Genomic DNA, 13,747 nt, shown 5'->3' with positions numbered 1-13,747 from the left:
AAAAAAAAAAAAAAAAAAAAAAAAAAAAAACCAAACTAAAAAAAAAGCAGTGCAACGAAAGACCAAAAGGCAAAACTTACTGTTGTACTATCAATCAATGCTTCACATATATCTTTACGATCAAGCAAAAACTGGCGGTGTCGAAGCTCACCAGATTGGACAATAGTTTTACCTAGTTGGGCCAACATCTTATGCATCCTTATATACTTATTATATTGAATAGATATGAGTGACTTTTCATCTAACACGTGAAGCCTTTGCTTGACATGGTCGAAACTTTCAGCAAGATATTCTTCAACTTCCTCCAAATTCATATGGTTGAAAAAGCAAGCTATATGGTGAAGATACACTGTGTTGACAGAATTGTAAGATTGACAACAAGGCGTAAAGGAATAACTATTGAAACAGAAGAGAGAAGATCACAATGACAGAATCCTATCAATGTAATGAAGATGCCAAAGTTTCAGTTACATCATGAAAGCTTGAAGATCATCAAGTGCAAGAATAGAGAAAGCTTGAGTTCTATAACTCAGTAACAAAGGGAGAGATTGAAGATATATTGGTCTTGTTACTGGTTATAAGAATCAAGAGAGATGATCAAGAAGCAATGGGTAAACCTGATACAACCGAAAGTACAGACACAGATGCAGTGAACGTTGCAGTTAACAAGTCAGACACAAACATATGTTGAGAAACAGAAGCATTGATCAAGTTGGAGCATGTGTAACCAGCTACAGACACAGACGCAGTAATTCCTCAGATAGAGAATCAGAGAATCTACCACAGCCAAGACAGCTCAATGTAAAGTCACATGGAATGAAGTGACGTGTTGAACCTTGGAGTCTTAGTGAGAAGATCCAAGAAGTGAGAGCTCAAACAATCATGCTTTAAGCTCATGAGAACAAGTCTTCCATTAGCAGTTGAGTAACTCTGAAAGTGCAACAGAGCAGAAAGAAGGTATCAGCTGCATCATACAACTTAGCAGAAGTTTGTTTAGCAGTTGAGTAAACTTGAAGTGCAACAGAGATGAAAACAGAGCAGACAACTTGTAGTGGCTGTGTAGTGCTACAGAGCTGGAAACAAGAGATGAATCGTGAAGAGGTTGTGTAGTGCAACAGAGCAGAAAAGCGTCAAGTTGCAGCAAACAGTGGAACGGCTGTGTCAGAGAAGCATGCTTGTGTTAGGTACGACAGGAACAAAAGCATGGGTCAAGTTGACAAAAAGAGAACAAGCTTTTACCCAAAAGACAAGAGGAAGAAGCTTGTGGAATCTAGGGTTTGTGGAGAACTCTAAGAGGTATAAAAGGAAGAGGTGGTAGCAAAGAGAAGCTTACGCACCCTAGACCTAAAATTGAGAGAAGCACACATGTTGTGTGTGGTGTTGTCCCACCAACAAGATAGAGAATCTGTTGGTGGTTTTTGTAGAGGTTCACACTCGTCGGAAAAGACAAAGAGTGGTGGTTCCTTTAGTTCATGTAGATAAGAGTGGTAGGCACAAGTGTGTGCTAGATACCATTGGCAAATGTGACTTTTGCGTTCTTATTCTAGTGAATGATTCTGGACTTGGTCCCGGGGATGTAGGTTATCCGAACCCCGTTAACAAATCTCTTGTGTCGTCTCTTCACTATCCTTTCATCTCTCTGTTAAGCATCGCTCATACATATCTGTCATACAAGTCTGTAGATCTAGCACGCATCTCATTCTTTCAATTGGTATCAGAGCAGGAAACCGATTTGAGATTATACTGTCTCTAACAGGTTAGATCCTGAGATGTGTCTAGATGAGGAAGAAGAGCTATGATCTTATTTGGAGAAAATCAAGTGATGGGTTCTATCCAGGTTGGTGAAAATGAAGAACAAAGAGATGAGAGAAAGATGACGACGGCGGATCTGTTTTCAAACTCGTCCGAAGTTGTTTGTACAGTTCATCGGATTTTTCAGTGTCATCTTCAAGGTGTCTTGGTTCTCGTGCTGTGAGAAATTGTAGTCGAAGAAAGGAGAAAGGTTTTCTCACATGGGTATTTTGTGTTTTTCGTCGGCTTTCATCTAAATTCGTAAATCAGGCCCAATAAAAGCCCACAAGGAGTTGTTTTAAGGTGTTGGGCATGTGAAGGTTTTTACCACGTGTGGATCTGGTTTAAAAAAATCAACAAGTCAACGAGAGTCTTCTGCTCCAGTTTGGTGTTTGCCATGAAATTAATAAAGGATCTGTTGATGCTCAGAGATTCTCCGTTGTATGTGCGTTGTCACAAGAAGCTGGAAGCAATAGGTATGTTTCCTAAAGCTTCTAGATTTGGTTTGGTAGATTAGCCTTCAAGTTTTTGCGATTTTCTTCATCATTGCTTTTGAAGTTTATGTTCTGACGCCGGAAATGCTGTGAGCCGTTGTGAATTGTTTCTTGAGCATTTCATAAAATTCACTGGAGATTATGGTAACAATATGAAGTATATATCATGGATTTGAGGTGGAATTACATCATTTTTGAAATTATAAAGTGAGTTGGAGGCTAAGAAGATGTCACATGATGCTCATTGTTGATAACCCAAATCTGGGGTGAGTCCTTGTTCTGTGTCTCTAACGGTAAAGAGAGAGAGACGAAGTGTTGTGGTTTACATCTGATTTTGAGTGAGAGAAGAAGACGTTCATCTCTCTGCCGCTGAGGATTCAATGGTCGTTTGATTGGTTCCTTGCAATCACAAGTGTTACTTGTGTTGGGACTTTAGAGAAAGAGTTAATAACACAATCTGGTTATTTTCTCTAATTTGAAAAGAAAGGAAGTGATTCTCGGCAAAGAATTATGATCTCTGAATCTGGGTGTCTATGGAAGTGAAGAAGAGCTTGTGTGAGGAATGAAGCTTGATCCTCACTAATGTTGAAGTTTGTCGCTGATGCCTCTTAAGAAAGATGAGGAATTGATCTTGTGTGGTCTTGTGTTATGTTGGGTTTCTGGTAACTGTGCAAAGGCCTAGTGTGGTATTATATCTAAGCCCATTACAGAAAATGGTGAAGATAGGTCAAAGCTGCAGGTGACTGTGGAGTTCGACATCAGCCACATGTTTGGGTTCAGTTTGAGCCTGTATGTATTCTTGAAGAAGCTCGTGGAGTGTTGCGATCTAATGGAGATAGAAACAGTATGGTGAAGAAGTGATCAGGGAAGGGCTGAATTGCATGAGTTGTTTTGTAGAGGTTTGTCTCAGCCTATCAAAGATGCTCCTAGCTAAAGAAGAAGACTTGAGGTCATATTGATTGGTTGAGATCACAAGAAAGGGAAGTATCATCAAAGGATAATCATTTGGATTATGGGTCTTATGAATGTTGCTGGCTTTTGAGAAGAGATCAAATGAAATATTTTTTTCAGATACTGAGATCTGCAGTCGTGTTATAATTTCATACATCAAGGAAATTGTGGTGTCTCTGGTATGTGTTCTTCTTCTACATTTTCCTTTGACTTCAGATCTTGGTTTCTAGTGCTGGCAGATCTTTTGAAAAATTGGAAATGAGATCTTCTCAAGGACATAAAGATCTCATTCTGGTTCTCTGTGATATTATTGGAATCTGCTTTTAAAGTTGGTTGTTTGCAGAGTTATCTTCTGGATATGTTTTGGGGATTTGGTCATAACTTCCAAACCGTAACCCCAAACCATGATCTGCTTTCACATGTGGCTTTGTATCTCTGATGTTGATCTTGCGACCAAGTTGCAAAAGTTTCTGGGTTGAGTTGCTGCTTCGTTTGTGTCGTGGATCAAGAAATGGTGAAGAATTTTTTATGATAGATATATCAAGGTCTTTGAAGTCTGCAAACAGATGAGTCTATGTTGATTGTGTGTTTCCTATGGAACAGTTTTTGGTTGAAACACATAATCAACATGGGGGAGAAAAACAAACTCATAATGTTAAAAGAAGAAGATATGAAGAAGTTATGAGTTTGATGGAGTTGCAGGCTCATGAAGCTGGGTTCTTGTCTGACTTTGCCTCTGCGTTTGACTTCGCTGTATACCTCGGATTTCTGTATTGAAGGATGTTTTGGAATTTTGAAAGCAGGATCTTCCCAATGATATAAAGTTCTCCTTCTGATTCTGTGTCATTTGATAGGAAACTGTTCTCAAATTTAGCTGTTCGCAGGGTTTTAGCAGTTTGGATCTGCTTTGGATTTTGGTCTTAACTTTCAATCCACAAACCCAAATTGTGATCCGCTTTCTCCCGTGGCTTCATATTGCTGTGCTTGATCATCCCACAACATTTTGAATTTTTCTAGGCTGTTTTGTTATTTCGTATATGCTCTGCATCAAGGCAGGAGAAGAAGCTCAGTTCAAGACCTCATGGTTGGAAAAAGAAACAGGTGTTCTTAATGTTCCTAGGTCAGGTAATCACAATCAAAGTATTAAGATCCATCAGTGAGTAAGACGAAGTTAATTGTGAAGAAGTGTGGAAAGTCATCTGATCTGAAGGTGAATATCTTGCACCAAAGTCTGAAGTGGTCAAGGCAGACATTCACCTCTATGTCACTACCTCAAACGTATGTCAATATATGTAAAATCTTCTGCGTGATGGAATATGTTTACAAGGAATTAATCTCTGCTGGGAGTTAGTGTCACGAGAGAAGTGTTACTATGGATATGTGAAACACATTTGTTTCTGTTGAAAATTCTTATGGGTCTTGGAGGTTTAAGGTTTTAGTGAGGAATGTCCTTGAAGCTCGTATCAGTTGATATTGGTTTTGTTCTCAGTTGTGCCTTGTATTGGTTGGGATTGTTTTCAAGTAAGTTGTTGCAGAATATTCAAGAAGACATCTGGGTGTTAGAAGAGAAGAGTAAGAGCGCTGGATTATTAAATTTCAAGAGAAGGATTCACTTTCACTAGTAGTATAAGATGGTCGGGATCAATCTGAGGTAGAATACTCAGAGTTGTGTAACTCCGGTTCAGTTCTGCAAGGTTAGCTTAAGTGACATCTGCAAGGAGATGTTGGTCGGGATCAATTTGAGGTAGAATACTCAGCTTTGAGTAACACCGGTTAAGTTGTAACCCAGGAAGCTGAAGTGTCTTGTCAGTGAAAGTTGGGACATCGCTTTTGAAATTCAAGAAGTTGTTGCTGCTCCAGGTTTTAAAAATCTGAGGATTTTATATGAGTTCCTTCTTATGTGTTTTTGAAGAAAGACGTTCCAAATACTGAGATAACAACTGCTACAGAAGCTGCAATCATCTGTCTTATTCATTGGTTCACAGTTGGGATCACAAGATGTCGTTCAAAGGTTGGCTCAAGGTATGTTCATCTGGATTTATCTCAACGTTGCTCTTAAGCTGAAATATAGTTTTCTGGTTAAAGTCGGTGTGCACATGTGGTTGATATTATGGTCATGATGTCTTGTTCGGTGTTGCAAGAAACTGTTGTGTGCGTGTGGTTTTATACCCAATCTCTGGTTTGGTATATTGCTTGAGGTTCAGGAGGAGTTTCAAGAAAAGCATAGGTGTGATCTGTATTGTAACTAGTTGATATGGAAGAGACCTCTACTTCATGAAGTACAATATCTGGATATCTGATCTGACTTAGTAAAGAAGAGCGTTTTGAAGCCTATATTTGCAAAAATGGAAACAGCTCTAAATCAAGGCTACTTGAGCAAGCAAGTCTGCAGAAGCTGAGGCTATTCAGTCAATGCTACATTTCACAAGATCATCATGGTTCGAGAGAATTGTCTATGTTTCCGCTGTGACTACAAAGGTATTAAGTTTGATGATCATGTTAGTTTCCATTGTTCAAAGGCTGAACTTCAAAATGAAGCACAATGATTGCTAGTACTAAGAGGTTCTGATCAAGTTAAGATTCATGAGGTTCAAAGGGGATTTTAAGATGTTTGACAATTGTGTTCTCAAGGAAGTGTTCTCGGCTCAGTACTGGTTTGTGTTTTTGTCTTCAGAAATTAGCTGTTCTGTGCGTACGGCAGGCTTTGATCCTGATCCTATTGGCGACAGCGGTACATTTCTGAAGATGGGTTAACTAGTTCTGAGCTACTCTCATCTGTGTCATTGTAACCAAGTCATCATTGTCATTGGTTTGATGGCTGATATCATGTTCTGGTTTTATGATTTTGGTATGTGTGAATTTTCTGCAGTGTTCAGGCAAGTCTGAGCAGACTCTTAACATCAAAGCAAGAGGAGGATCAATATTTGCTTAATGAGTTCCTTATTGGACTATGCTCTTGATATCTGTTATTTTTTACCTTAGTTATGCACTCAAGCAGGGGGAGTTTTTATGGTTGCCTTGCAGGATGAGTTAGTGCCATTGATTGCTTGAGTATCAAACTGCGCTAAAAAGGGAGAGTTCTTGTATTTACTCCCATTTGCTAGTTGTTGGGGCTGCTATGCTTGTGTCATTGCTGCTGTCACAACTTGAAGATGTTTGATAAATGCAGAAGATGGTATTAATGTCAAGTCCAAGGTTTGATGATGACAAGTTGGTTCATCGTATGAAGTTGAATATCAAACTGAGCATCAAAGGGAGACTCTCTGAATTACTCCCATATGCTAGTTGTTGTTGTTGCTATGCTATGTCGTGGTTGCAGGCAATACTTGGAGGTATTTGATATTCACTGAAGATGTGATCAAGTCAAGATCAGGAGCTTGATGGGTTATGATTAAGGGAGAGCTAGAGTCCTTCAACTCAGTCAACAAGGGAGAGATTGATTTTTGTGTTGACCGAGATTGAAGTTGTTTGAAATAGATATGCCAAAAGAAACAAGAACATGATATCTAGAGGTTGCAGATCATCAACGTTTGTCAGTCCTACAACTCAGTCAACAAGGGAGAGATTGAAGATACACTGTGTTGACAGAATTGTAAGATTGACAACAAGGCGTAAAGGAATAACTATTGAAACAGAAGAGAGAAGATCACAATGACAGAATCCTCTCAATGTAATGAAGATGCCAAAGTTTCAGTTACATCATGAAAGCTTGAAGATCATCAAGTGCAAGAATAGAGAAAGCTTGAGTTCTATAACTCAGTAACAAAGGGAGAGATTGAAGATATATTGGTCTTGTTACTGGTTATAAGAATCAAGAGAGATGATCAAGAAGCAATGGGTAAACCTGATACAACCGAAAGTACAGACACAGATGCAGTGAACGTTGCAGTTAACAAGTCAGACACAAACATATGTTGAGAAACAGAAGCATTGATCAAGTTGGAGCATGTGTAACCAGCTACAGACACAGACGCAGTAATTCGTCAGATAGAGAATCAGAGAATCTACCACAGCCAAGACAGCTCAATGTAAAGTCACATGGAATGAAGTGACGTGTTGAACCTTGGAGTCTTAGTGAGAAGATCCAAGAAGTGAGAGCTCAAACAATCATGCTTTAAGCTCATGAGAACAAGTCTTCCATTAGCAGTTGAGTAACTCTGAAAGTGCAACAGAGCAGAAAGAAGGTATCAGCTGCATCATACAACTTAGCAGAAGTTTGTTTAGCAGTTGAGTAAACTTGAAGTGCAACAGAGATGAAAACAGAGCAGACAACTTGTAGTGGCTGTGTAGTGCTACAGAGCTGGAAACAAGAGATGAATCGTGAAGAGGTTGTGTAGTGCAACAGAGCAGAAAAGCGTCAAGTTGCAGCAAACAGTGGAACGGCTGTGTCAGAGAAGCATGCTTGTGTTAGGTACGACAGGAACAAAAGCATGGGTCAAGTTGACAAAAAGAGAACAAGCTTTTACCCAAAAGACAAGAGGAAGAAGCTTGTGGAATCTAGGGTTTGTGGAGAACTCTAAGAGGTATAAAAGGAAGAGGTGGTAGCAAAGAGAAGCTTACGCACCCTAGACCTAAAATTGAGAGAAGCACACATGTTGTGTGTGGTGTTGTCCCACCAACAAGATAGAGAATCTGTTGGTGGTTTTTGTAGAGGTTCACACTCGTCGGAAAAGACAAAGAGTGGTGGTTCCTTTAGTTCATGTAGATAAGAGTGGTAGGCACAAGTGTGTGCTAGATACCATTGGCAAATGTGACTTTTGCGTTCTTATTCTAGTGAATGATTCTGGACTTGGTCCCGGGGATGTAGGTTATCCGAACCCCGTTAACAAATCTCTTGTGTCGTCTCTTCACTATCCTTTCATCTCTCTGTTAAGCATCGCTCATACATATCTGTCATACAAGTCTGTAGATCTAGCACGCATCTCATTCTTTCAATTGGTATCAGAGCAGGAAACCGATTTGAGATTATACTGTCTCTAACAGGTTAGATCCTGAGATGTGTCTAGATGAAGAAGAAGAGCTATGATCTTATTTGGAGAAAATCAAGTGATGGGTTCTATCCAGGTTGGTGAAAATGAAGAACAAAGAGATGAGAGAAAGATGACGACGGCGGATCTGTTTTCAAACTCGCCCGAAGTTGTCTGTACAGTTCATCGGATTTTTCAGTGTCATCTTCAAGATGTCTTGGTTCTCGTGCCGTGAGAAATTGTAGTCGAAGAAAGGAGAAAGGTTTTCTCACATGGGTATTTTGTGTTTTTGGTCGGCTTTCATCTAAATTCGTAAATCAGGCCCAATAAAAGCCCACAAGGAGTTGTTTTAAGGTGTTGGGCATGTGAAGGTTTTTTACCACGTGTGGATCTGGTTTTAAAAAATCAACAAGTCAACGAGAGTCTTCTGCTCCAGTTTGGTGTTTGCCATGAAATTAATAAAGGATTTGTTGATGCTCAGAGATTCTCCGTTGTCTGTGTGTTGTCACAAGAAGCTGGAAGCAACAGAAAGGAAGTGATTCTCGGCAAAGAATTATGATCTCTGAATCTGGGTGTCTATGGAAGTGAAGAAGAGCTTGTGTGAGGAATGAAGCTTGATCCTCACTAATGTTGAAGTTTGTCGCTGATGCCTCTTAAGAAAGATGAGGAATTGATCTTGTGTGGTCTTGTGTTATGTTGGGTTTCTGGTAACTGTGCAAAGGCCTAGTGTGGTATTATATCTAAGCCCATTACAGAAAATGGTGAAGATAGGTCAAAGCTGCAGGTGACTGTGGAGTTCGACATCAGCCACATGTTTGGGTTCAGTTTGAGCCTGTATGTATTCTTGAAGAAGCTCGTGGAGTGTTGCGATCTAATGGAGATAGAAACAGTATGGTGAAGAAGTGATCAGGGAAGGGCTGAATTGCATGAGTTGTTTTGTAGAGGTTTGTCTCAGCCTATCAAAGATGCTCCTAGCTAAAGAAGAAGACTTGAGGTCATATTGATTGGTTGAGATCACAAGAAAGGGAAGTATCATCAAAGGATAATCATTTGGATTATGGGTCTTATGAATGTTGCTGGCTTTTGAGAAGAGATCAAATGAAATATTTTTTTCAGATACTGAGATCTGCAGTCGTGTTATAATTTCATACATCAAGGAAATTGTGGTGTCTCTGGTATGTGTTCTTCTTCTACATTTTCCTTTGACTTCAGATCTTGGTTTCTAGTGCTGGCAGATCTTTTGAAAAATTGGAAATGAGATCTTCTCAAGGACATAAAGATCTCATTCTGGTTCTCTGTGATATTATTGGAATCTGCTTTTAAAGTTGGTTGTTTGCAGAGTTATCTTCTGGATATGTTTTGGGGATTTGGTCATAACTTCCAAACCGTAACCCCAAACCATGATCTGCTTTCACATGTGGCTTTGTATCTCTGATGTTGATCTTGCGACCAAGTTGCAAAAGTTTCTGGGTTGAGTTGCTGCTTCGTTTGTGTCGTGGATCAAGAAATGGTGAAGAATTTTTTATGATAGATATATCAAGGTCTTTGAAGTCTGCAAACAGATGAGTCTATGTTGATTGTGTGTTTCCTATGGAACAGTTTTTGGTTGAAACACATAATCAACATGGGGGAGAAAAACAAACTCATAATGTTAAAAGAAGAAGATATGAAGAAGTTATGAGTTTGATGGAGTTGCAGGCTCATGAAGCTGGGTTCTTGTCTGACTTTGCCTCTGCGTTTGACTTCGCTGTATACCTCGGATTTCTGTATTGAAGGATGTTTTGGAATTTTGAAAGCAGGATCTTCCCAATGATATAAAGTTCTCCTTCTGATTCTGTGTCATTTGATAGGAAACTGTTCTCAAATTTAGCTGTTCGCAGGGTTTTAGCAGTTTGGATCTGCTTTGGATTTTGGTCTTAACTTTCAATCCACAAACCCAAATTGTGATCCGCTTTCTCCCGTGGCTTCATATTGCTGTGCTTGATCATCCCACAACATTTTGAATTTTTCTAGGCTGTTTTGTTATTTCGTATATGCTCTGCATCAAGGCAGGAGAAGAAGCTCAGTTCAAGACCTCATGGTTGGAAAAAGAAACAGGTGTTCTTAATGTTCCTAGGTCAGGTAATCACAATCAAAGTATTAAGATCCATCAGTGAGTAAGACGAAGTTAATTGTGAAGAAGTGTGGAAAGTCATCTGATCTGAAGGTGAATATCTTGCACCAAAGTCTGAAGTGGTCAAGGCAGACATTCACCTCTATGTCACTACCTCAAACGTATGTCAATATATGTAAAATCTTCTGCGTGATGGAATATGTTTACAAGGAATTAATCTCTGCTGGGAGTTAGTGTCACGAGAGAAGTGTTACTATGGATATGTGAAACACATTTGTTTCTGTTGAAAATTCTTATGGGTCTTGGAGGTTTAAGGTTTTAGTGAGGAATGTCCTTGAAGCTCGTATCAGTTGATATTGGTTTTGTTCTCAGTTGTGCCTTGTATTGGTTGGGATTGTTTTCAAGTAAGTTGTTGCAGAATATTCAAGAAGACATCTGGGTGTTAGAAGAGAAGAGTAAGAGCGCTGGATTATTAAATTTCAAGAGAAGGATTCACTTTCACTAGTAGTATAAGATGGTCGGGATCAATCTGAGGTAGAATACTCAGAGTTGTGTAACTCCGGTTCAGTTCTGCAAGGTTAGCTTAAGTGACATCTGCAAGGAGATGTTGGTCGGGATCAATTTGAGGTAGAATACTCAGCTTTGAGTAACACCGGTTAAGTTGTAACCCAGGAAGCTGAAGTGTCTTGTCAGTGAAAGTTGGGACATCGCTTTTGAAATTCAAGAAGTTGTTGCTGCTCCAGGTTTTAAAAATCTGAGGATTTTATATGAGTTCCTTCTTATGTGTTTTTGAAGAAAGACGTTCCAAATACTGAGATAACAACTGCTACAGAAGCTGCAATCATCTGTCTTATTCATTGGTTCACAGTTGGGATCACAAGATGTCGTTCAAAGGTTGGCTCAAGGTATGTTCATCTGGATTTATCTCAACGTTGCTCTTAAGCTGAAATATAGTTTTCTGGTTAAAGTCGGTGTGCACATGTGGTTGATATTATGGTCATGATGTCTTGTTCGGTGTTGCAAGAAACTGTTGTGTGCGTGCGGTTTTATACCCAATCTCTGGTTTGGTATATTGCTTGAGGTTTAGGAGGAGTTTCAAGAAAAGCATAGGTGTGTTCTGTATTGTAACTAGTTGATATGGAAGAGACCTCTACTTCATGAAGTACAATATCTGGATATCTGATCTGACTTAGTAAAGAAGAGCGTTTTGAAGCCTATATTTGCAAAAATGGAAACAGCTCTAAATCAAGGCTACTTGAGCAAGCAAGTCTGCAGAAGCTGAGGCTATTCAGTCAATGCTACATTTCACAAGATCATCATGGTTCGAGAGAATTGTCTATGTTTCCGCTGTGACTACAAAGGTATTAAGTTTGATGATCATGTTAGTTTCCATTGTTCAAAGGCTGAACTTCAAAATGAAGCACAATGATTGCTAGTACTAAGAGGTTCTGATCAAGTTAAGATTCATGAGGTTCAAAGGGGATTTTAAGATGTTTGACAATTGTGTTCTCAAGGAAGTGTTCTCGGCTCAGTACTGGTTTGTGTTTTTGTCTTCAGAAATTAGCTGTTCTGTGCGTACGGCAGGCTTTGATCCTGATCCTATTGGCGACAGCGGTACATTTCTGAAGATGGGTTAACTAGTTCTGAGCTACTCTCATCTGTGTCATTGTAACCAAGTCATCATTGTCATTGGTTTGATGGCTGATATCATGTTCTGGTTTTATGATTTTGGTATGTGTGAATTTTCTGCAGTGTTCAGGCAAGTCTGAGCAGACTCTTAACATCAAAGCAAGAGGAGGATCAATATTTGCTTAATGAGTTCCTTATTGGACTATGCTCTTGATATCTGTTATTTTTTACCTTAGTTATGCACTCAAGCAGGGGGAGTTTTTATGGTTGCCTTGCAGGATGAGTTAGTGCCATTGATTGCTTGAGTATCAAACTGCGCTAAAAAGGGAGAGTTCTTGTATTTACTCCCATTTGATAGTTGTTGGGGCTGCTATGCTTGTGTCATTGCTGCTGTCACAACTTGAAGATGTTTGATAAATGCAGAAGATGGTATTAATGTCAAGTCCAAGGTTTGATGATGACAAGTTGGTTCATCGTATGAAGTTGAATATCAAACTGAGCTTTAAAGGGAGACTCTCTGAATTACTCCCATATGCTAGTTGTTGTTGTTGCTATGCTATGTCGTGGTTGCATGCAACACTTGGAGGTATTTGATATTCACTGAAGATGTGATCAAGTCAACATCAGGAGCTTGATGGGTTATGATTAAGGGAGAGCTAGAGTCCTTCAACTCAGTCAACAAGGGAGAGATCGATTTTTGTGTTGACCGAGATTGAAGTTGTTTGAAATACATATGCCAAAAGAAACAAGAACATGATATCTAGAGGTTGCAGATCATCAATGTTTGTCAGTCCTACAACTCAGTCAACAAGGGAGATATTGAAGATACACTGTGTTGACAGAATTGTAAGATTGACAACAAGGCGTAAAGGAATAACTATTGAAACAGAAGAGAGAAGATCACAATGACAGAATCCTCTCAATGTAATGAAGATGCCAAAGTTTCAGTTACATCATGAAAGCTTGAAGATCATCAAGTGCAAGAATAGAGAAAGCTTGAGTTCTATAACTCAGTAACAAAGGGAGAGATTGAAGATATATTGGTCTTGTTACTGGTTATAAGAATCAAGAGAGATGATCAAGAAGCAATGGGTAAACCTGATACAACCGAAAGTACAGACACAGATGCAGTGAACGTTGCAGTTAACAAGTCAGACACAAACATATGTTGAGAAACAGAAGCATTGATCAAGTTGGAGCATGTGTAACCAGCTACAGACACAGACGCAGTAATTCCTCAGATAGAGAATCAGAGAATCTACCACAGCCAAGACAGCTCAATGTAAAGTCACATGGAATGAAGTGACGTGTTGAACCTTGGAGTCTTAGTGAGAAGATCCAAGAAGTGAGAGCTCAAACAATCATGCTTTAAGCTCATGAGAACAAGTCTTCCATTAGCAGTTGAGTAACTCTGAAAGTGCAACAGAGCAGAAAGAAGGTATCAGCTGCATCATACAACTTAGCAGAAGTTTGTTTAGCAGTTGAGTAAACTTGAAGTGCAACAGAGATGAAAACAGAGCAGACAACTTGTAGTGGCTGTGTAGTGCTACAGAGCTGGAAACAAGAGATGAATCGTGAAGAGGTTGTGTAGTGCAACAGAGCAGAAAAGCGTCAAGTTGCAGCAAACAGTGGAACGGCTGTGTCAGAGACGCATGCTTGTGTTAGGTACAACAGGAACAAAAGCATGGGTCAAGTTGACAAAAAGAGAACAAGCTTTTACCCAAAAGACAAGAGGAAGAAGCTTGTGGAATCTAGGGTTTGTGGAGAACTCTAAGAGGTATAAAAGGAAGAGGTGGTAGCAA

The 13,747-nt window shown here is 39.5% G+C and overlaps 1 protein-coding gene across 4 annotated transcripts in view; it reads right to left on the bottom strand.

Annotated features, from left to right (window-relative positions):
• The window catches only part of LOC104787447 (disease resistance protein TAO1-like), a 17,921-nt gene that overhangs the window by 2,429 nt on the left and 1,745 nt on the right, over positions 1 to 13,747 (bottom strand). For 3 of the 4 annotated variants that reach the window (XM_010513033.1, XM_010513035.1, XM_010513034.1), the window contains exon 1: positions 81 to 1,895. The exons of the other annotated variant lie outside the window; for it this stretch is intronic. In XM_010513033.1, the coding sequence (XP_010511335.1) occupies positions 81 to 314 (234 nt within the window). In that variant the 5' untranslated portion in view covers positions 315 to 1,895. Of the gene's footprint in view, positions 1 to 80; positions 1,896 to 13,747 lie in introns of those variants that run through there. 4 annotated transcript variants of the gene reach the window in all.

The sequence above is a fragment of the Camelina sativa genome, chromosome 5, assembly GCF_000633955.1.
Source record: "Camelina sativa cultivar DH55 chromosome 5, Cs, whole genome shotgun sequence".
Lineage (NCBI taxonomy): Eukaryota > Viridiplantae > Streptophyta > Magnoliopsida > Brassicales > Brassicaceae > Camelina > Camelina sativa.
Note: the sequence above shows the minus strand (reverse complement) of the source record. Positions and strands in the feature narration are given on the sequence as shown.